This window comes from Perca flavescens, chromosome 3 (assembly GCF_004354835.1).
Source record: "Perca flavescens isolate YP-PL-M2 chromosome 3, PFLA_1.0, whole genome shotgun sequence".
In the NCBI taxonomy this organism is placed as follows: domain Eukaryota; kingdom Metazoa; phylum Chordata; class Actinopteri; order Perciformes; family Percidae; genus Perca; species Perca flavescens.
Window position 1 is genome coordinate 2,263,617 of NC_041333.1, and position 24,270 is coordinate 2,287,886.

A 24,270-nucleotide genomic window follows, 5' to 3' on the forward strand; every position below is an offset into this window, starting at 1 on the left:
AAATATTGGACCGGAACTTTTCCCATTTGACCCGGTAAAATGAAACCTTACAGGTCACATGACACCAATATTGTCTAGCGGACACACTGAGTAGTACAATGTTTCCTCTGAAGTAGAAGTACACAGTAAGTCAGTAGTATACAGTGGGGTTGCATATTATTATTAAGAGATTTGGGCCACAGGTTGGATTCAAACCCGGGTCTCTTTGGTTCCTTCTGTAAGTTGTTTTGGGTACAATGATTAAAGGCACTGCACTAGTGAATATAAAGCACAAAAGGTCAAGTCAGTTATATCAAAACACAGAGTAATGTTTTCTTTCAAATAAGACAATTATATTTCTCATTTTAACTAGTCAGGCTGCAGTTTGCTTATACAAATTTACAATAGTGGCACATGTGTGTTCTGCTCATCTGACCCCGGCTGTTACTGTGAAAAGTAAGCGGTTGAGTTCACAATAACTGCGGGGGGTGGGGGTATCAGATGACAAGTTGAAAACACTAAATGTATTTATCATTTAAATACAAATAACTTGTATTGTCAGTGATATATGTCAGTGAGCAAATTGCTGTACTAGGGTCAACAATAGACCTTTGCATGCCCCAGCCCCCCTGGGGTTTTTAATGTTAAAAGTTTAACATTAATGATGGATGATGATACAACACCACAAATGAGATCCATGGGGAAGCTAATTAGTGTCTCACGTGTGACAAAAGTGTGCATGTGGGAGTGTATTCCTACGTGTGTGTGTGTGTCTTTGTGCCTTAGTGAACACTTATCTCAAAACAGTCTTATGCAATGTTGTTTTACCCAGAGTTCCCATGTTCCAAACATTGTGTTTTGCACTTCTGTTGAAACAATTCTTTCCTCCAACTTTTTGGCAACCTCAACTCTTTAATATGTTATTTGTATAAATTGACATCTTAAATAGAGTTCCTATATATTTAGGAAAGTCAAAATATGAATGCTGTAAATTGAGTGTTCTGTAGCCTGTATGGCAGCAATACATGAGGCTTATACAGTCGCCTCACTGGTCAAAATACGTTTGTTTATGAAGGCAAGCACTGTGTGGTTTTAAACTGCCTGAACTCTGATTATCAATTATTATATTTAGTCGATTTTGTATTTATTGATCGTCTATTAGGGGTGTGAATCTTTACAGGTCTCATGATTTGATTACAATTATCCTGTAAACAATTCAAATCGATGTGTCCCCGCCTCAATATTATTATATATTACTACACATGGTATTCATCAACAAATTCAAGCAGTCAGATATATACAGTATGAACTCCCAGGGCCGGTTTTAGCCTGCTATATTAGGGTGGGCTGGTAGAAAAAATAGGTGGACAACTTGGGCGGTTGGTAGCACAGAGTTTAGAGAAGTGCATTAGTGGCCCAATGGGTGCCAGCTTCCAGGCCCTGGTGACATGGCACAAACATTTGATCTAATACCAGCTGGCCTGGCAACCCAAAGGCATAGGATCTATTTGAACATATTTGGGGAGGAATATGATGTGGGGGGTCTGAAACAAATTTGAGCATTAAACGCTTAATTTCCTGCATTCTGGTGAATTTTCATGCACCTATTTCTAACTTTTTCTGCCTCAATTTATGCTGGAAAGGTCTTTATTTGTGTAAAGGAAAACAGGGGACAATTGAAAATATGAAAACATAATGGAATATAATAAAGTAAGGCTCTGAGGCATTCTGTATTTTTCAAATATTTCTTCTCCTGTAGATCAACTTTTCTCATTTAATGCTATCTCTTCTGAGTCAACACACATGTAGGCCTAGGCATGATTTACTCCTCCCTCCTCTTTTGTGTCTTTTGTTTGGGGAACTAACCTCTTTAAATGTGCACGTGGCACTTATTCATGTGAATGATAGGCTACATGAATTAATAAACACCTGGACTGGAATAGCTCAGATGTGTTTCAGCAAGATTTCTGCTCATTTTCAAAACTTTGTGCACATTCAAAATGTAACTCATCCCATCTTCTTTTGAGATAAAAGATATACCGTGAATATTACGAGAATAAAGTAAAAATATTTCAAGAAAAAAATCCTTTGGAGGTAGGCTTTAGGCTGCCCACCCAATCAGAAGTTAGAAATGCTACTGGTATTTTCTGTGCAATTTCTTTCCATTGACTTTCCTTAACTTTTGATTGGGTGGGCAAGATGCACGTTTGGTGGGCCCACCCCTACCCATTGATGCCGGCCCCGTAAACTCCCCTTTTTATTGTATCTGCTCTTAAAAAAAGACAATGTAGCAGAGTCTGAAGTCAACAGACAAAAGGCAAAAACAAAAAAAAGCAGTTACCGGAAAATCAACAGCATGATCAGTAGGCTATAATCAATTATGGTCTGTCACTGCTTCGATGCACAATCATCCACGTCCGCATCGCGATGCATGGATGCAATGATTGATTTCAACACCCCTACTGTACATAAGAAAAAGTAATGACAAATCCCTGCCTACAAAGTCTAAAAACCCAAATTAGTCTTCATATTTATTATTTTGTCTAGAAAAAAGTAAATGAAAAATAGTAAAGTCAGTAAGTTTACTTTAAGTTGATTTAAACACCCTCATACCTCAGATTCCTACTGGTGATGTAGGACTGTAGGACAGGTGTAGACAGGTTCATGACCACTCAAGGCTCTACGATGATGACGAGAATCTTCAGCTGAATTGACAGCTGCTTTTGTGTTAGCAATGGTTATGTTACTGGGACCTCAGGCATTCATACTGTTCTCATATTGTTCTATAATTAGACTAATACAGTCTTAGCCTAATTACAGACTAAAATTCATCGAGTCTTCAAGTGTTTAGTCTGTTTTTTAAGAAAGAAAATGTTGATGAAAAGACTCAAGGTGGCCTTCTATTACATCTTAAATTTTGCTTTTGCTTAAATCTTAGAGATACTTGTTAGAAAACTGGATACAGGTTTTTACCATTTATGTAGATGAAGCTTCTGCCATGTACTACTACAACTACAACATTAATAATACTGCTACTTCTCTTTACAATTGCATTACCCATAATACAAACTACAATTACTTAATTAATAATTAATAATAATTAATAATTAATTGTAGTAACAATATCCACATGCAGGCATTGTCCAACAACTTAAGACAAAAACTCATGAGCTAAAAGGCTTCACATTTCATGTTAATCATTTGCTTGTTATGTTATTCCATAGAGATGTCATGAACTTGGATTAAATGTGCTATGTGCTGAGAGACCACCATTAAACACTGGGGATATTAACCCTCCCTCCTCAGTAACAATTTAGGTACACGTTGGGGTTTTGTTCAAGTGCAATTGTTTACTCATGTGGGATTTACAATTCATTAGCATTATTAAATTAATGGCTCTTCCAATTAACCCTCATGAGGTGATTGTTCCTCGCTATGCATAGTTGGCATAGCAATATTTCCCCCCCACTGACCAATTTAATATTAATTACTATTTTAATTGAAAAAGTCAGACATTAACACCTACTGGAAATACAGTAAGAAATGTTATGTTTCTTACTTTTTTATCTCCACAATAACTGATTGATGTATTTCCGCTAGATGAAAAAAACTAGTGTGGCTAAGACAGATTTATGTGACTGATTGTTAGTGATCCACAGAGAATAAAAAAGGAAGGGGCGTTGACCTTTATCACAAGCAGGTGTGGGTTGTCTTCTGGAGGGAGGGATTTCAGTAATCTTCACAGTCTATAATCTGTTTATAATCATCTGAAAGTCTTCGATATCATGTAGGTGTAACAGGTTGAGTGGTAGAAATTGATCAGCTTGTTGCTTGTTTAGTTTGTTTGTTTAAAGTCTGATAATAAGTGTGCGAGTTACTCACACTTCGTTTTATGTATCCTATTTTAATGCAAAACAGTAATTGCAATAAAATGGTTGAGAGTGCATATGGTGCTATTGCCACATTTCTATTGTTTGAGATGATGTTATAGGTTTTATATTTCCTTTTCAGTGTGTTCAGGAAATTTGTACTCCATGCCGGGGGGAAATCAGAGCATTGTGACTGAATTTATCCTTACTGGATTCCCTGGACTTCATCCAGAGTACCAAGGAATTGTCTCAGCAGTACTGTTCTTAGTTTATTTCTTAACTGTGACAGGCAATGTTACAATTTTTTTTTTATTTGCAACCGACCGCAGCCTTCATAAGCCAATGTATTATATAATTCTAAATCTGAGTGCATGCGACATTCTCTTTAGCACAACCACTTTACCTAAGATCATCAGCAGGTATTGGTTTCAATTAGGGAACATTTCATTCACTGCTTGCTTCGTCCAAATGTACTTTGTTCACTATCTTGGCACAGTGAATTCCCTTATTCTCTTTCTGATGGCTTTAGATATGTATTTGGCAATCTGCCATCCTCTCAGATATCCCCTTGTTCTTAAAAACTCCACTATCCTCATTCTAAGTATTACAGCATGGGTAATTGCCAATGCAGCCTCTTTAATGTTAGTTATTAGAGCATACCCTCTGCCTTACTGTGCTTCAAACATTATCAACCACTGCTACTGTGATCATGTTGGTATAACAACGCTGGCATGCACTGACAGGGCTCCTTATGGTTTCCCTGCTTTTGTGTTAGCAATGGTTATGTTACTGGGACCTCTGGCATTCATACTGTTCTCATATTGCTCCATAATTATAGCTGTATTTAAGATAGCAAATGTACAAAGTCGTATAAAATCTCTGTCCACTTGCAGTCCTCAACTGATTATAATATCACTCTATTATTTACCCAGATGTTGTGTATATTTAGCCAGCAATGGCTTTGGCATTAAACTTAGTGATGATGTGCGAATAGTAATTATTATGCTGTATAGCCTTTGTCCCCCCCATGATTAATCCACTTATATACTACATTATATACTGCTTGAGAGCTAAAGACATGAGAGAAAGTTTGCAGAAGCAATTCAACAGAAGGGCTGTTCCACAAAAAGCACAAGTTTCAGCTATAAGTAACTGATAAACCAATGCATTATTCAATGTTTTTCCTTTCTTCTTAATAGCTATTTCTCCTTGTGAGGACAGGCAAGTCTCATGAAAAATATTGACTGAAGACTAATTGAAGCTGTCAAAATGGTAACCATCTCATTTTGAAACACGTCTTAATTTAAGCCAATTCTTAAATGGAGGAAAAGGCTTCCTTTATCTGCTATGTCAAAATTATAGCTCTAACTCTGCAGGACATTCAAATTGTCATGTGAATTGGAGTCAGTTGTCTCATATGTATACTGTCAAAGTACAGAGGGAGCGCAAAAGTGTAGAATGAGAGTATATTTTAAATGTATTTGTTGTAATCTTATTAAAAAAGTCAATTAAATTAAATGTTAAGTATACTGTATATCAATTATTAAAACAGTGTCTTTTAAATCTCTCTTTATCAAGCATTCACTAAGATTCAGTTTCTTTTTCATGCATTGTTTATTCAGCAGGACAATGCACAATAGATATATTGTACCAGATGTAGCTAAACCTAATTTTCATCTGTAGTCCCTGGGTGGAGGTCACTAGTGATGCAGATGTTACAGAGATAAAAGATAATTTGTAGTAAATGAAAACCTTAGGAGACACTCTTAAAAAATAATACGAACCATACGAAAAACTAAGAGACGAAAAATTAAAAATAACAACCATCTGAGCAAACAAGAGGAGAAAAATAAAGAATTTTTCACTAAGGAGCACACAAGTGCCAACATCATTAAAAACATACAGTTAACCACTAGGCTACAAGACATTTCTAACAAGACATTCAGTATCAGTACCAATGCTGGCCAGAGTGAGCCAGAGAGCAGGCAAGTTTTGTTTTATTTTGTTAGTTTTAACAATGTAACATTTGATTTATACTTGAACTGCTGCCACCCTGCCCTTACTTTTTACCCCTGGGTTATTTAATATATTCTTACTCTAGACGCTCTTACAGTGCAGACGCTCTATTGCTTGCTCCTGCTTCTGCTTGCATATTTCTGCTGATAATCTTGCTTTTCCTCTGAGAGAAACTATGAGCAGCGGCTCTTGGATACTTATAAATCACTGGACTATACATTTTTTGTAGACATAGTAGGCTATTGTCATATTTGAACATTTTTCTGCGTGAGCGTGGCCTACCAATAGCTCAAGCCTGTCCTAAAGTGACTGTAGCTAAAGCTAATTAGCAGCAAGATGCCACCCTTCTCCATAGAGGACTACTACAAACTCCTTCAGAAGATTGCAGTTCTGGAAACCAAAATTTACCAGTTAGAAGTAAATATGGAAGTGAACGGATCATGTGGAAATGACACCACTTTACCAGTGACCCAAAACAATGGACAAAAGCATGCTAACACACGGCTAACTAGCACCAGCAAGACCACAAAGAAACAGGAGGGCTGTGGAACGGATAATAAATCAACAAGTGGCAGTCCTCCCTGGAACTCTTTTGGTGCAAAGCCTAAGAGTAAATCATTTTCCTGGGAAATGGGAGGACGACTAACGGGCAGGACACAGCGCCCTGAGATTTGTGATACGACCGGCTGGCCTGCATTATCATCCAGGCAGAGGGTCTATTCAACCCCTATACTTAGTAGGACACAGCCGTGGACAACTGCAAAAGGGAAAATCAGCAACAAAATGCCTCCCCAACAACTGAGTGTGCAGGTGAAGAACAGATTTGCTCCTCTGCTGCAGGACCCTGGACATGATCTGGATTACGTCTCATCGTCACACAGCAGGGTAAGGACTGAGAGCAATTCTAAAAGTAAAAAGCTACAGGGAAAGCTAATGACTGGGCCCCAAACTCTGATTGTGGGTGACTCTGCTGTGAAAGATATAAAAAGCAGTAAAAACACCAAAATACTCTGTTTTCCCAAAGACATGGTGTCTGACTTAGCCCAAAGAATCCCAGATATCGTAGCAGCACACCCAACTGTGAAGAACATTATACTGCATATAGGGTCAAATGATGTTGTAAAGCAAAAGTCTGAAGTGCTGAATCGTGACTTTATGAATCTGCTGAACACAGTCAGCTCCCTAAACGCAAAGGTGTTTGTCAGTGGCCCTATACCGCCAGTAAGAGGAGGAGCTGAGAGTTTTGGCAGACTGTTGGCACTGAACAGATGGCTATCAACTACATGTACCAACAACCATTCTATGCAGTTCATTGACAATTTTAACATTTTCTGTGGCTGCAGACATCTTTTTAAAGCAGATGGACTATTCCCTAACAAGCCAGGAGTAAAGCTGTTCACCTCTAGCCTACTTTACTTTCTGCACCACACATCTGCTCCCTTGGCCAAGGACACGAGACAAGATGAACCAAAACAAGAGGAAGACACAACAAAGTGCGGCAGTGAGCCACCACAGCCCCCACCTGAGCAAAGATTTGACCATGGGAGACCAAAGAGTGGAGATGAGAAATGCAAACTTTGAAAATTTTGCATCCATTCCTCGTCAGCCACAGTCTGTCCCAAAAAATGAAAACGCACTAACACTAGCACTACTAAACGTTAGGTCTTTGGCAGGAAAATCATTTTTAATCAATGATTTTATTATCAACCACAATCTTGATTTTATGGTTTTAACTGAAACCTGGTTGGACCATAATAACAGTGCTGCTGTTCTCATTGAGTCAGCCCCCCCTAACTTCAGTTTTATGAGTGAGAATAGAGTGAATAAGAAAGGAGGTGGAGTCGCCATTTTGTTTAATGTCTCATTCCAATGTACGCAAATATCTTACGGAAATTTTGCTTCTTTTGAATATGTGGCTCTTCAGCTAAGATCCTCCCCTCAAGCTCTACTTCTAAATATCTACAGGCCACCTAAATACTGTGCAAACTTCTTTGACGACTTTACTGAACTGTTGTCTATAATTTGTATTAACTTTGACCGTGTAATTGTTGCTGGTGATTTCAACATTCATGTTGACAACCCCCAGGACCGAGGGACCAAAGAAATGTGTTGTGTTTTTGAGAGCTATGGACTGACTCAGCATGTGACACAGCCCACGCACAATAAGGGGCACACTCTGGACTTGATTATCTCCAAGGGTCTGAACATTTCCAAGGTTGTGGTGAATGATGTTGCTCTCTCTGATCATTCCTGTGTTTTCTTTAACAGCACTATCTCTCTGCCCAAAAGTGCTCAAACAAAGTTAATCAGAAAACGGTATATCACTGAAAACACCAGTGAATCATTCATTCAGCTTTTCTCCTCTACACCCACCCTCACTGGGGCCTCAGTCACTGAGCTTGTAGATAATTTCAACTGTAAAATTACGAATGTTATTGATGCTATTGCTCCCACTAAGGTCAAAGCTGTCTCTGGTAAGGAAAGATCTCCATGGAGAAATTTTATAGTTGTGAGAACAGAAAAAAGAGAGTGTCGAAAAGCTGAACGCAGTTGGCAAAAATCTAATCTCCAGGTCCATTATAACACTTATAAAGAGAGACATCGCATTTATAATCTGGAACGAAGGAATTCAAGGCGGTCCTTTTTCTCTGACATTATTGCCAGAAACAATAATAATTCACGTGCTTTGTTTGCTACTGTTGATAGATTAACAAACCCTCCAGTACCAATAGCATCTGAACTGTTGTCTACCAAGCCTTGCAATGACTTTGCCTCCTTCTTCACAGACAAAATTCAGAAAATTAGACAAATAGTCAGTGCTTCCATATCAAGTACAGGATATGTGTTGTCACAGTGTGCACGCAAAACAAATTCCAACATGACACAATTTCATACGATCAACCTTAAAAACCTGGAGGACATGATACAACATCTGAAAAGCTCCTCCTGTTGCCTTGATATTCTACCAATGGGTGTTTTTAAAAATGTTTCGAATTGTTTGGCTTCTGATCTTCTACAGATTGTAAACACATCTCTGCTCTCAGGTATCTTCCCACAGGCCCTGAAAACGGCAGTCATCAAGCCACTCCTAAAAAAGAACAATCTAGACATGACACTAATGAGCAACTATAGGCCAATATCAAACCTTCCATTTTTAAGTAAAATCATAGAAAAAGTGGTTTTTCAACAACTCAACCTTTTCTTATCGCTAAACAACAGTTTTGATGCCTTCCAGTCAGGTTTTCGACCACACCACAGCACTGAGACGGCTCTTGTTAAAGTCTTTAATGACATCCACTTAAACACAGATAGTGGCAAAATTTCAGTCTTAGTATTACTTGATCTCAGTGCTGCATTTGATACGGTAGACCATGACATATTGCTTGACCGATTGGAAAACTGGGTTGGTCTTTCTGGCTCAGTACTAAAGTGGTTTGAATCCTATTGAAAGAATAGGGACTACTTTGTGTCTATAGGTAATTATACATCTGAGCATACAAATATGACATGCGGAGTTCCCCAAGGCTCAGTTCTGGGGCCTCTTCTGTTCAACATCTACATGCTTCCACTGGCTCAGATTATGGAAAACAACAAAATAAGTTACCATAGTTATGCGGATGACACACAAATTTACATAACCTTATCGCCAGGGAACTATAGCCCAATACAACAATTAAATATGTGCATTGAAAATATTAATGATTGGATGTGCCAGAACTTTCTTAAATTAAATGAAGAAAAAAAACGGAGGTGGTTGTTTTTGGAGCAAAAGAGGAACGATTGAAAATCAAACGACAATGTTAAAAACAACCGACAAAGCAAGAAATCTTGGTGTAGTCATGGACTCAGACCTAAATTTTAAAAGCCACATTAACATAATTAAAAACTCAGCCTATTATCACCTTAAAAATATATCAAGGGTTAAAGGGCTTATGTCTCAGCAGGATCTGGAAAAACTTGTCCATGCTTTTATCTTCAGTAGACTTGACTACTGTAACGGTGTCTTTACAGGTCTCCCGAAAAAATCAATCAGACAACTGCAGCTGATTCAGAACGCTGCTGCTCGAGTCCTCACTAAAACCAAGAAAGTGGATCACATCACTCCAGTACTGAAGTCTCTACACTGGCTTCCAGTGCCTCAAAGAATTGATTTCAAAATACTTTTACTGGTTTATAAATCACTAAACGGTTTAGGGCCGAAATACATTTCTGATCTGTTACTACATTATGACCCACCCAGACCTCTCAGGTCGTCTGGGACAGGTCTACTTGTTGTCCCCAGAGTCAGAACTGGGGGAAGCAGCATTGAGTTTTTATGCTCCACATATCTGGAACAAACTCCCAGAAACCTGTAGGTCCGCTGCAACTCTCAGTTCTTTTAAATCTAAGCTAAAGACCTATCTTTTTGATGTTGCTTTTCTTTAAATAATCTATTTTATTAACTTTAATTTCTTATACTGCACTGTAACTTTTATTCTTATACTGCACTATCAATTTTATTCTTGTCTTTTAATGTTTTTAATTTGTTTATTATTGTTTTTTAATTGTTTTCTAACTGCTCTTTAATGTTTTATGTAAAGCACTTTGAATTGCCCTGTTGCTGAAATGTGCTATATAAATAAAGCTGCCTTGCCTTGCCTTGCCTTAATTTTTCTGTCCTTCGCCCTGTGATGGAAATTTTCCTGCAGCAGCAGAGTTTAGTAAATATCAATGATAAAAATGAATACGAATAAAGACTGTTTGAGAATCAAACCAAAATCTGGTCTTTGAGCATTTATTTTATTTTGCAAGATATGAGAATACAGATTCACAGGTACACGCAGTACAACTGAATGAGCATTTCTAAACTAAAATCTAAACATCACATCATCATATAGTCAAAACCTCTCTTTAGCCACCCCTCTCACTTTATCCTTTAGCATGGTCATAGTTGAAAAGAGGACATTATTAAAAGTCAAACTATCCTCACCTTCCCCTCTGCTCCTGTTCTTTTCATTAGCCTAAACAATAGTTAATCTCAGGAGGTAGAAGCCTACGTAGTTCTCACTGTTGTAAACAGTCATCGACCTTCTCCACTTCTATCTAAGCAAAACTTAAACAAATGAGAAGGTTCAGGCTAGTAGAACTAAATAACTCTACTGGGCTATAGTTCACGGTTGCAGCTGTCCCTCTCTAGTCTTTAAGAGTCTAAGAGAAATGAACAGCTTTCTATGGAGGTTTTAAACAATCTTTAAGCAAATGGTTAAAATCATTAATCAATAATGGTTAAAATAAAATTTGCCACCACAGTCCTCCCTTTTGATTACAAAATAATCACAAAAAATAAATTTTACCTTTTAAAGATTCAAACTTATTAAATCATTAATCATTTTAAAACTCAAACTTATGGATATAATTGTCTATTGCTGAAATGCTGTTTTTGAAAGAGGTACAAAAAAAACCTTTTTTTAAATTGTAGCAAGCTTTCACGTCTAAGTAAAAATCATTAAAACAAAATTTTAATCAGTCTTACACATTATCAGAAACGGTGTCCAAGACCTCATCATCATATCTGGACATACGAAACAAGTCAGAGGACTCAGTGTTCTGAAGTGCCTGATACTGTATCATGTTTACCATGAAGATGGAGGAAATCATTTTCTTGACAAGTGGGATTATGCAGCATACACAGATCAGGAAACCAAACATCAAAGTTATTAGTGGTGCAACAAATCTAGCTAACCACGCTTTCCATCCCCCTTGAAAAACCCAGGCCCACCAGTCCCATCCTGCATAGTGTTCTGGAATGTCCTGTGCTTTGAGGTTAGTCAAAAGTAGGTTCAAGTGGTGAATGGTGTCAGTGATGTTTCCTGAAATGTCTGGGATGAATGTGCAACAGTGTGTACCAATGATGTGACAAAGGCCCCCCTGTGCTGCTAGCAATAGGTCCAATCCCATCTGATGCTGCATTAGCATGTGTCTCATAGCTCGCATAACAGGAGGAAATTCTCCAAACCCTGAAATCATCATAGCAGTCAAATTCTCAAGACTTTCCTGTACCTGATCAATGTTATGGGCATTTTTCACTGTCCCATACCAAGGAAAGAATCCTGCTGCAAATTTAGTCCCTGGGCTGGAAACCTCTCTCTTTTCTCTAGTAGAAACATCAGATGTGGGCACGTACATGGGATAGTGGTGAGTTGTATGCACGAGGGAAGTCATAACTGTAATGGCAGGTGTCAAATATATCATACTACATCTTCCTGCCCATCGTGGAGTCAAAATCTGATACCAATGATCTCCACAAAGCCAAACATAATCCACTAGAGACCCTGCGCCAGAATCATCAGGCCAACGCATGGTGTGAGTCAAAGATGATATCAGTACTGAAGCACTAAGATACCCCGGTGTGGAGTGTAAGCATGCACTAATGTTTAATTTCCCTGTTGCGCACGTACAATTCAAAGTCTGCTGACAACCCGTGGTTACCCCCAAATACTGGGAACCCATGCGACGAGGTCGTTCAATGCATAAGGCATGCGTCAAATTCTTCATAAGGCTATGGTGAAACTGTCCTATACTATCAGATGCTTTTCCATTTTTAGTTGTGAAGATAGTACCATTTGGAGCACGCACAGTGCGATTCGCAAAACCTCCACAAGGCGAAGGTTGAATTGAAGCCGAATAGAACTGACCCCCCTCCTCTCTAACATCCTTGAGTGCTGTCAGAGCACAGACAATTTCTGTGAGATTCAATGTGTGTGGTTTTACTGGGGTAGCCTGCTTCTGAGAGTGTGGAAATAGTGAGCACACATAACAAGAGTCATTATACCCTACATCACGTGTGAATTTCTTAACTAGGCCAAGCCATGCATTAGTGGAGGATGCATCATTCTCATCAGAAGATCCCCATCTGTTAGATAAACTTTCAAAAGTCTGCGTCAAATGTGGTGATTCTGTGTCAAATGTGTGAGGTGAGATCACTTCAAGGTAGAAAGATCCGCAGGGAAGCCTCCCTAAGGTCATAATACACATAACAAAATAACCTTGGTCGGAATACTGAGCATTGGTCAATGTTAACAAGATGCCTGTTGAGGAATAGTTTACTTTCTTTATTGACAATCTACTGGTTAGGTTCGTGTGGTCGTTAGGAACTTCATAGCCCCAATCTATATTACCCGTAACCCAGACAGCCTGCTTCCATGAGGAACATATGGGTCCTCCTCTGTAGTATCCTAAATCCATTATCACTGCAATGTAACATACATATACCTCTCTCTCTCCTATTGATGCTCCTTTCTCCCCACACCACACATAGTCACAGGGCTGAAGCATAAGAGTGGATGTAGTGTTGACCATGATAGTAACATTAGCTCTGTGATACCTGTTGTACTCTGAACGCCATCTACTCCTAGACGCAGAAACTGTGGAACGCGTCACTCGCTTTCCCCTCCCATGCTCCTCACTAGTGTTCCTAGTGTGTCTGGGTGTGTCTGTGTCATTGGGAGGAGTGGTGTTGGAAAAAATGGTTATTTCAGTCAGCGGTTTATCATATTTTTCTACCATTATAAATGCAAAGATCACAAATGCAGTAATGAAGACTAAACCCAGTACAAATTTGGACCCCCCAAATCTCCTCGGAGGGTACCATTTCAGTAGTTTCTCGTGCTGCTCCATTGTGTGCGCGTATCACAGCACTCTGCTCCTGTATGTGTGTGCCTGAGCACACTGCTCCTGAGTCACAGAGGAATGTCAACAGTTCCTCAGTGTAAGGAAAACAAGGAATGTGCTGTGAGTGTCAGAGCTGTCAGAGCTCAACAGAATGAGTGTTTGTCAGGAATGTGCTGTGTCAAAGGTACAATACCAGTATGTTGGTCACACTTTCTCTCCTCCTTTCAGTGTGTTGCAAATCAATGAGAAAAACTCCAGTTTTTCCCCGATTGATTTCAGAGATAGCACAGAACGCCGTCTGTCAGGCTGGTCTCTGAATCAATTTCCCTTGTAGGTGACTCAGCAGGGAACCTGCTCGTCACTTGTTGCAGGTGTTAGCGAACCTGGCACCTCTCCTGGGTCCGGAACCTGTTTGCAGTGTGTTGCGTGCACCCACGTGGATCGTTCTGCGACCTTGACTGCTGTGTGAGTGACCAGGAGGATCTGGAAGGGTCCTTCCCAGCGTCTGGACTGCCAGTTCTTCCTCCTGAAGCTTTTGATCACCACAAAGTCCCCAGGCCGGAGCTTATGCAGTGGTCCCTCAGCTGGTTTAGGCAGACCTGCTGAAACCTGTTTTCTTATGTCAGAAAGAGCAGAAGAAAGTTGGGTGCAGTATTTCAACATGTCATGTTCACATAGAGCTGTTGAGGGAATTGCCGCCTTTGGCATTTCTGTCCTTACATAAGGAGGCCTTGCAAACAGAATCTCATACGGACTGAGATTGGAACGAGATTGTGTACGCATTCGCATATACATTAGGACCAAAGGAAGTGCCTTTGTCCAAGGAAGGCCTGTGTCTGCACAGCATTTAGCTAGTTTTGCTTTTAACGTCCCGTTAATGCGCTCCACTAAGCCTGCGGACTGGGGGTGGTAAACGCAATGGGTCTTGATGTTTATCCCGATAAACAAGCTTATCTGTGTTATCGCTGAGTTTACAAAATGAAGACTGGCTTTATGTCCCACACAACTCTTGTGTTGAGCTTCCAATCAAAATGTCGTCAACGTACTGCAGCAGACTTGAACCTAGGTTCGGTGTGAAGCTCTCTAGGCTGTCGCGCAGTGCGTCATTGTAGATGGTCGGAGATTCAGTGTATCCCTGACAAAGGCGTGTGAAAGTGTATGGTTTTCCATCAAACAGGAAAGCGAACCAGAACTGACTGTCTTTGTCCACCGGGACACTGAAAAAAGCATTAGACAAATCAACAACAGAGAACCATTTAGCATTACTTTTAATTCCCTGTAGGATTGTGTATGGATTTGGCACATTTGGTGCTCGAGCATGAACAGCTGCATTGACAGCTTTCAAGTCCTGAACAAAACGCCATTCCGTCGGAATGCCCTTTGGTCGTATTTTCTTTACCGGAAAAATCGGTGTTCTTACAGGAGAATCTGGACACGGAATTATAACTCCTGTAGCCAATAAGGAGTTAAAAACGGGTCGGATTCCATTAATAGCTTCCTGTTTTAACGGATACTGATGTTTCTGTGGTCTGTAGTCCGAACGTGGTATTATGACGACAGGTTGACAGTTTTTTATCAACCCCACGTCATATTTATGTGTCGCCCAAAGGTGTGTTGGCACTTTAGCTAAAAGTGGTGAGACATCAGTAGGTAAAATATCGTTTTTACCGTGCAAAAATGTGTCAGTTGTAGGTGCAGTTTCACTCAATATATAGATACTGCGGATACAAGGCACGCGCCATGATAAAAGTTTTCTATAATTTCCTGTTGAGGGAGAATATGAAATACAGTCATCAGCTGTGTCAGTCCAGTCAGTCAGTTTCTCACAGGTCATGACAAAGTGTCCTAGGTCTGTCTCCTGGTCTGTGGGAGACAAAGATAGAAGAATGTGAGCAACAGAGTTAGAAATTCTGAAAAACTTTTTCTGTTTACCAGTCAAGGCTACCGTCACTGCGCACGTGTGCGTGTGCCAGTAGACGTAAGACAACTCTAGCTCCTCCTTGGACCGGTCAAGGAATTTGTCAACATATTCTTCGTCTGGAGTTGGGGAGACATGAGAGATGCAATGCATTTGTTGTGGTGTTCTCAGTACTGCTAAAGGTGATACTAGTTGTTGTGCTTCTTTCCGGAGATCAATAGCCTGACAAAGGTTAATGTCCCATAGGAATGTGAAAGAGTGTGTGCTCTTTGATTTTAACAAAAACATGTCAGGAAAAAAATGATTTTTGTCAAAACGCACAACCCTGAGGCCAGTGGGGGTAGGAATTACCCCTATACCAAAAACACACATCAAATCTCTGCCTAATAAATTTACCGGGCACACAGGTGAGTGCAAAAATGAGCATTTTGCTCTTCTTTCTGGGTCTGGATCTGTAGGATCTGTGTGCACACAAGTCATTGGAGCAGTACATTTTTCTGGCAATACCATACCACTCGCACTTCTAGAAAGAATTACTCTACCAGAAAGTTTTTGTTTAGGAAACAATGATTTTTTCAAAACCGAATTTGTAGCCCCTGAATCAACCAAGAATTCTATTTCCCTCCCCTGTATTGTCAACACTGTTGTAGGCAGTTTTTTATACACATCTGATGAATACATAGCATAAGTAGGCATTTTCTCTGCTAATTCCTTCTGTTCTATATGCTGTATTGCATCTAATATGTTTTGCTTATTGTTTGGGGGTGGTGTAGGTGTTTGTGGTATGCAGGAAAGCATGTCTTTATTGCAAGCATGTGTATCTTTGTGTGTGTGCATGTTACCCTCCTTAACAGGCGCACTCGTGTCATCCAGTCCGTCCATTCCACACCTCTTTCCATCCCCCACCGCCTGTCAATCTGCAAACTGCTGAGGGTCGTTGCGCCGTCCCTTAGACGAGTCCTTCTTGGGGTGGGGACATTCGTAGACCCAATGCCCTTTCTCGCCACAGTTGTAGCAAGTGTCTTTGTCCACTACCCGTGTGTTGTCCAGGCTCCTGCCTCTGCCTCCTCTGGCTTTTCTTCTCCCTCTCCCTTTGCCTTTTCCTCCGGCCGCACTCCTTTCTTGAGACATTGCTGCCACAGTTTTTATGAGGGTCAACTGTGCAGCTTCACTGTTCTGTTGTCTTTTCTTCTCCGTCTTTTCTCTTGTGCTGGTCAGGATTTTCTCAGCATGTCTAGCATGCCTAACAATCTCCGTCAGGGCTGAATCGGGCAGTCCAATGCAGGTTTTGTCCACTTCAGCTCTAATGTCAGGGAGCATCCCATTCAAAAACATGTTTTTGAAATGAGCTTCCCAAAGTTCAACCACTGCTCCGGCAGCAGTTGTGCGAGCGATGCCGCTGTGTCTATCAAAAGTCTCAGACAATCGGTGCTGGAAGTCCTCCACCGTCTCGCCTTTATGCTGCTTGGTGTTTGCCACACGTGTCATGTCGATTCTGTCTGGAAACACGGTTTCTATGCCAGCGAAGAGCTCCTCCAGCAGGTCATTGTAGCGATCATTTGCTCTATTTGCGAGATTTGGATGGTGGAGGATTGGATCATCGGTTGGGTCTTTGGGGAGAAGGTGTCGGATCTTTGCATAGTCCATAGGCCCCAGGTTTATCATCAGAAGACGTCGTATTTCTGGAACAGTGGGCAGAAAAGTCTCAATGAATGCCTGAAGGGCCATGTTAAATTGTGCACCAGAGTTTTTGCACGGGGGAAGGTGACTTGTCGCTTGTCTAATGTCCAATTCAGTCCAGGCCCTATACACCAGGCCTATTCCCCCTTGTGTAGGGACTTGAATCATCGGAAATGCATCAGCTTCTTCTCCGTTCTCATTAGTTTCCTCTGTGAGGCCTTGGAATACTGGCAATCCAGCGGTCATGGCTGCCTCAGTGCGGCGGAGGAGTGAGATGAGTTGCTCCCGTGCCTGATCGCCTCTCGTCTGTCGGGTCGTCGGTTCCGTGGCTGCTCTCTTCCTCTTTCGTGCGGCGGGGATTGGGAACAGGGGTGGGATGTCCGAGACCAGATCCACGGTTTTCAAACTCGGATAGAGAGGAGAAAATGTGTCAGTGACATTATTCATCTCTTTTTCTTTTTTCTCTGTTTTGTTAGTTTCAGTCATGCTCAACAGTGTCATCTGTTTCTGTAACTGCTTCCTCTCTCTGTTATCAGCTTCTTTCATCCACACATTAAAACATGCCTTGTTATCCTCAATTCGTTCTAAGACCTCTGTTTTAATTGTTTTCTTCCCCTTCAATTTTTCCTCCTCTGTCTGTAGATCTAATTTTAGCATCCGCAGCTTCGCTACACTGAGGGAACCATTTGGCGGAAAGCCAAAGTTTTTTGACCAATAAGATAGACACCGCAAACATTCCGGTCCATATTTATGAGTCATTTCTCCCACTATGGGTCCAGTTGCATCACTGGAACGGGAAATTTCGTTTCCCATAATTGATTCTTGGACTTTATAGTATACTATGTCTTACTCGATGTGATCGTCACCACACCGCGAGGTTATTTGTTCGGGAAACTTACGTGAAAACCCGTGTACAGCACTGCGGACGAAATCAACTTAATAGTCAAATAACTTGACCTATTTAGTATGTTTTGCCTTGTTGCAGTCTGTCTCTAAATAGTCAAGAGGCTCTTCTAGAGTAACGTTACAACCCAGACCGTCCTGCAGGTTGTCCTTTAAGGGTCCAGAACTTGTTTAGAGTATCATTACAACCCAGACATTCCTGCAGGTTGTCCTTAAAGGGTCCAGAACTCGTTTAGAGTTTAGACTATTTGTTTTTTGTTCGGGAAACTTGTATGAAAAACCCGGTGCGACCCTGCAGTCAAAATCTCTTAAATAGTTAACTATTTTATTCACTCTGCAGTCCGCCTCTTTAACCAAGAAACGTGCTCTCAGTTTCTTAGATTAAGTCTTTAGGCCTTGCCTACTGTTCTGCCAGTTCTCTTACTGGTCTTGTCCATCTATCAATTGTCTTATCACCATATGAGAATTCAATCATAAATATGTCCGTGTCTGCCAAAAGATGTCATTCATAACCTCAGTTATATTTTTGTTACCAAAAAAAAAAAAAAAAAAAAAAAAAAAAAAAAAAAAAATGGCCCAACAAAAAATAAAAAACCCAGTTACTCAGTCTCAAAAGTCAGAATTAGTTTCATTTGTTTGTATTCACAACGCTAATGATTTGTCATTTTTTTTTTTTTCCTGGAATATTTTTCCAAAATATTGATTTTACAATCCAATTGAATCAGTGTATGGATCTTACCCGTGCTGCCAGAAATCTCTTCCTGTTCGTTCTACGGAGTGGAAAAACAGCTTGGAGTCCTCCGCGGCCCTGGCCCCTTCTCTCTGAAAATGTTTTTATTTCGAGGTATAGAGGCAGGCTGATCGTTGATCTCCTGGTTTGCAAGACTCCAGGCCCACGGAGTCCTCCGTGCCGCTGTTCTCAACCGTCCCAAGCCAACAACGCCAACCTGTGATGGAAATTTTCCTGCAGCAGCAGAGTTTAGTAAATATCAATGATAAAAATGAATACGAATAAAGACTGTTTGAGAATCAAACCAAAATCTGGTCTTTGAGCATTTATTTTATTTTGCAAGATATGAGAATACAGATTCACAGGTACACGCAGTACAACTGAATGAGCATTTCTAAACTAAAATCTAAACATCACATCATCATATAGTCAAAACCTCTCTTTAGCCACCCCTCTCACTTTATCCTTTAGCATGGTCATAGTTGAAAAGAGGACATCATTAAAAGTCAAACTATCCTCACCTTCCCCTCTGCTCCTGTTCTTTTCATTAGCCTAAACAATAGTTAATCTCAGGAGGTAGAAGCCTACGTAGTTCTCACTGTTGTAAACAGTCATCGACCTTCTCCACTTCTATCTAAGCAAAACTTAAACAAATGAGAAGGTTCAGGCTAGTAGAACTAAATAACTCTACTGGGCTATAGTTCACGGTTGCAGCTGTCCCTCTCTAGTCTTTAAGAGTCTAAGAGAAATGAACAGCTTTCTATGGAGGTTTTAAACAATCTTTAAGCAAATGGTTAAAATCATTAATCAATAATGGTTAAAATAAAATTTGCCACCACAGCCCCTAGCCTTAAAGGAGAATTCCGGCCAATTTACATGGAAATGGGAACAATGATGTCTGTGGCTTCCACAGTGATAGCATTAGAGAAGGCTAGCTGTAGTCTTGCGCTGAAGTCCCGTTGTAGCAGGAAAAGGTAAACAGTGTGCAGATCGCTCCGAGAAGCAATCCCGTTTGGTCCGGCTAAGGGAACTACCACACAGATCGCCACTGCCAAGCCTCCTACTCACCAACTTTAATTGCATTTTGTGTCTGTTAAGAGGCACAAAGGCACTCTTGCCCCTACAACTGCGGTTTTAGCTCAGTGGAAGCTCGTAGACGTAGCTGCAGCTACTCCGTGTTGACAACATCGATTCGGCTCGTTTTTCAATCGACTGTACTCGCGTATTAATATTGATCAAGATTAACATAAAAATTCTCCTTTAATAGGGACATAACAGTACTGAAGACTTTAGTTGAAAGGTGTTAACTGTAGTTTTGGGGTGAAATGCTGATGCTCCACACACATCTTCAGCAGTGATCTATACAATCACCACAGTTTTGTGTCACCAATTCAGGACCCTACCAAATGCCTTCTGTTCTGAGTTGCTGGCATTGAATAACAGCCAGAATAGTGTTTTTGCAGAACATTATGATGTCACATCAAGTTGACCTTGGAACTTTTGGACATAAAATGTCATCACATTTGTGTGAAACGTAATTGGCGAAGGAATTTTTACATTGTTTTTAAAAAAACATTTTCTGAAATGCAATAACAACCTCAAGGCTAAGGCATACATTAAAAATACATAAACATGACCTTTACTTGTGCAACTTAACTTTCAGAACTACAAGTTTCAACCTAGACTTATCTGTATATAGGCCTACATGTAAATATTAGTTATTCTCAACCTATTTTTATTTATATATTTGAATACAATGCTACACAGCTCTGTGACACTTATGCTAGTAGATCGTGGATCAGCTGTTTCTCCGTGAAGAGAGAAACTGGGAGAAAACAGTTCGCAACAATCAGCTGTTTTTCCGAAGCGATAGTCAACAAGTCGGCTCTTTAGATCAAATTGTGGTCACCACTACGTATTTTCTTATCTTTGTTTTTGGTAGTTGTTGTGTTTGGTGTAGTTTCATCATCCATACAACTTGTGATTTACTTGTGTCGGGTCTGCTTCGTAGAATGGATGATTAAGTTAGACTCAATGTTTTCTGTTGAGATGCTGAAGCATTGACGTCATGCTATTATCGTGGTAAGCTAGTTTGATTTTGCAGTAGACACACTTTACAGAGTTTTCGTTTTTATTACGTTTGAACTGATTCCAAACTTTGGACACTTTCTGTCGTTTTCTCCAGCCTGTCTCTTCTCTTAGCCCCTCACTATTTACACTCTCGTTCTTTATTTTGTAATCTAAGCCATCAGTGACTGACTGGTGACACATGCCATGAAGAACAGTGTCAGCCCGGTGTGCAACAGTAATAATCCTTCGTGCGGAAACAGCGTGAGCGATACAACATTGTTAACAATGATTAACCGAAGCTTCGAGGCAAATCATTTTGCATCAAGGATTTTTAGTATTCGACTTATTTGAGTTACTTCAGGAATCATTTCAGCCCTAATGCCAATGTATAAAAATATAACAATACTGATATGATCCCTAGCAAGGTTATTATAGTTTAGCATTTTTCATTATTTTTTTTTTCTTTTTGACTTTTTGTTTTCAAATTCAGTTTAGTTTTAATTAGTTTTAATTAGCTTTTTTTGTAATATGGGTTTTTGTCAGGGGCAATATTCAAAAAGGTCAGAAAAAGTATTGTGCATTAATAACTAGAGATGGCCCGATACCATTTTTTGCTTCCCGATACCGATACCTGAACTTGCGTATCGGCTGATACCGAGTACCGATCCGATACTACCGTGTCATATATTTTATTATGTTTTAACAACTGTATACTACTATCCCTGTATGGATGTGATATGATTTCTATCTTTGTTGTCGGTCTGGCTCAGGTTAAACTCTTTGTGAAACATGAACAAACGCAAACAAGGAATGCCACAGAACTTTCTTTTATAGTTATAACGGAAAAAGAACAGAAATAAACTACTTTAACGTAGATTTTCTTTACGACTTTATTATGCGGTATCGGATCGGTGCATAAACTCCAGTACTTCCCGATGCCGATACCGATACTGGTATCGGTATCGGACCATCTCTATTAATAACTCAACAAAAACGTCATACAGCTTTAGAAATATGTATTCACAATGTATTCAACAATATCACCAGAACATAAAATGTACATATGATGATGAGCATAAATATGTAAACAGTCTACACTAGATGCCGCAGTAAGAGCAAAACGTGTAAGTGACGTTTGCCAGGAAAAAACCTAAATAGCCAATCGACTAAAGAAGACACACATCAACAGGTGTTTTGAACTTTGGTTCAAGTAAAGTGGCGAACTTTTTGAAGTCAATCTACTCCCACAGTTGTGTAGACATCCCAGTATCAATACACATATTAACCCACGCTTCCTCCTGCTTTTGGTGTTCCTGTGTATACTAACCAGCAGGTATCAGGTCGTCGGTGAAAGCCCTCCTGTAGTGTTCCCTGTCCTCCGGTTGTCTCCGTCATGCTGCCTGGGCCTGTATCCATACATCCATGCCCTGTACCTGGGTAAGCTTCTGTTTCGGGGGAGGGGGGCTTTGCGTTCTCCTTTACCTGACTGTCATCGCGGGAAGGGGGAAGGCACACTCTATAATTTACAAAGCCCCAACAATTACAGTAATTCCCTCAAGAGCAAGCATTAGCAGTAATTATAGCAACAGTGGTGAGGAAAAAACTCCCTGCAAAAACCTCTGCAGACCCAGACTCTTGGTAGGTGGTGTCTGACGGTGCTGGTTGGGGGTGTGATGAACAGTGGCAATAATAGTCATAATTAAGATAATGGAACAGTGACTACAATGGTAGTCGTAGTAGTTCATGTCATAGTAGGGCACAGCAAGGTGTTACAGGGTGTAATGTGGCACAGCAAAGCATGGGTGGACACAGTGGACGCGGCAGGACGCAGCAAGGCGCAGCCGGACACTGCAGGGAATCGCAGAGTGTAGCAGGGTGTAGCAGGTCCACAGCGACAGCTGCACCCAAGACCCAGATCTTGGTGCCACCCTAATCCAAGGCAATATTCTGGGCGAAGAAGAAACATAAGCTAGGTTAGTAACAAGCATTTCTGGGACAGGTATGCACACAAAAGGAAACAAATGAAAAGAGAGATGAGAGGGCAGCTCATTGTTAGCCTAGAAATCTAGACGCACCCTAGTGGCAGCAAATTTATTTTGCAGCCAGGGGGGGTCCAAGCACTCTCCGTTGGCTTGCGAGCTGGAAAAACCAAACTCTGGTCAGGCCAATCACATCGTGTATAGAGTGGGTGGGCGGGGCTTATGGTTGCTGCTCCTGCGAACAGGTCTTCTGGAAGACTTGGAGTTAAGCTTTTCTTTGAGAAAAGAACAAAGAACGGCACTGAAATCATTCTTAAAAAAGGAAGATGTGTTCGGAGTTTTGCCGACCGGATACGGCAAAAGTTGAATCTATCAACTAGCTTTGCTACCTTCTTTGTTGCTCTGCCTGGTTGTAGCGCTATCCTATTACATGCAGAGGGAATTTGAAAGACAACCGTTTATCCTGCCCCTCGGATTGAGCCCTGTCAATGGTGAGTTCCCAGACCCAACATCTTGATGTGGGTCTGGCTTGTCAGGCTAGCTCATTGTGTCATAGGAAGGAACGAACTTCCCCAGCAGTCTAGAATTATAATAGCATTACTAAGAGACACAGGTTAAAGAGAGGTGCCGGATCGGGCTTGAACTCTCCCCTGCCGGATCGGGCTGTACTGGCCTGCCTCCCTCTACTCTCACTATAGTACTGAATATGTGATAGGTAGCTCTGAGGACTATGAAGAGAAGCAGAGAGAAGCAGGGGTGATGTGTCTGCAGCTATACACCCTGCCCCGCCGGTCTAGGTGTACGCTGCAACTCCTCACTCCCTAACTATAGGCTTTATCAAAGAGGAGGATTTTCAGTTTATTCTTAAATGTTGTGACGGTGTCTGCCCCCCGAACCCAGGTTGGGAGCTTGTTCCACAGGAGTGGAGCCTGGTAGCTGAAGGCTGTGGCTCCCATTCTACTTTTAGAGACTCTAGGAACCACTAGTAGGTCTGAGTTCAGGGAGTGCAGTGCTCTAGTGGGACAATAAGGTACTAAGAGCTCTTCTAGGTATGATGGTGCTTGACCATTTAGAGCTTTGTAGGACAGGAGAAGGATTTTAAATTCAATCCTGGATTTTACAGGAAGCCAATGCAGAGAAGCTAGTACAGGAGAAATATGGTCTACAGTTTTTCAATGCCGTCACACATTGTTTTCCAGGAGCCAAGGTTCTAGACATCCTCGCCAAAGATAAGGCCCTGTTAACCTCACTCCCAATCTTGATTAAAGTGCCCATATTATGAAAAGAATTAAATTTTCTGGGATTTGGGGTGTTATTTTGTGTCTCTGGTGCTTCCACACGCATACAAACTTTGAAAAAAAAAAAACATTCATGCTGTTTTGAGAGAGATACGGGTTTCTGAATGTGTCCTGCCTTCAGTCTCCGGGTGAGCTCTTCAAAATCTGCACGGCTTTCTACGTCATTAGCCGAAACGAG

At 40.7% G+C, this 24,270-nt stretch overlaps 1 protein-coding gene across 1 annotated transcript; it reads left to right on the forward strand.

The window, feature by feature from the left end:
- The first annotated feature begins 4,013 nt into the window (after positions 1–4,013).
- Positions 4,014–4,883, forward strand: LOC114552191 (putative olfactory receptor 13C6). The gene has a single exon (XM_028572820.1). The coding sequence runs from the start codon at positions 4,014–4,016 to the stop codon at positions 4,881–4,883; it is 870 nt and encodes a 289-aa protein (XP_028428621.1).
- The last annotated feature ends 19,387 nt before the right edge of the window (positions 4,884–24,270 follow it).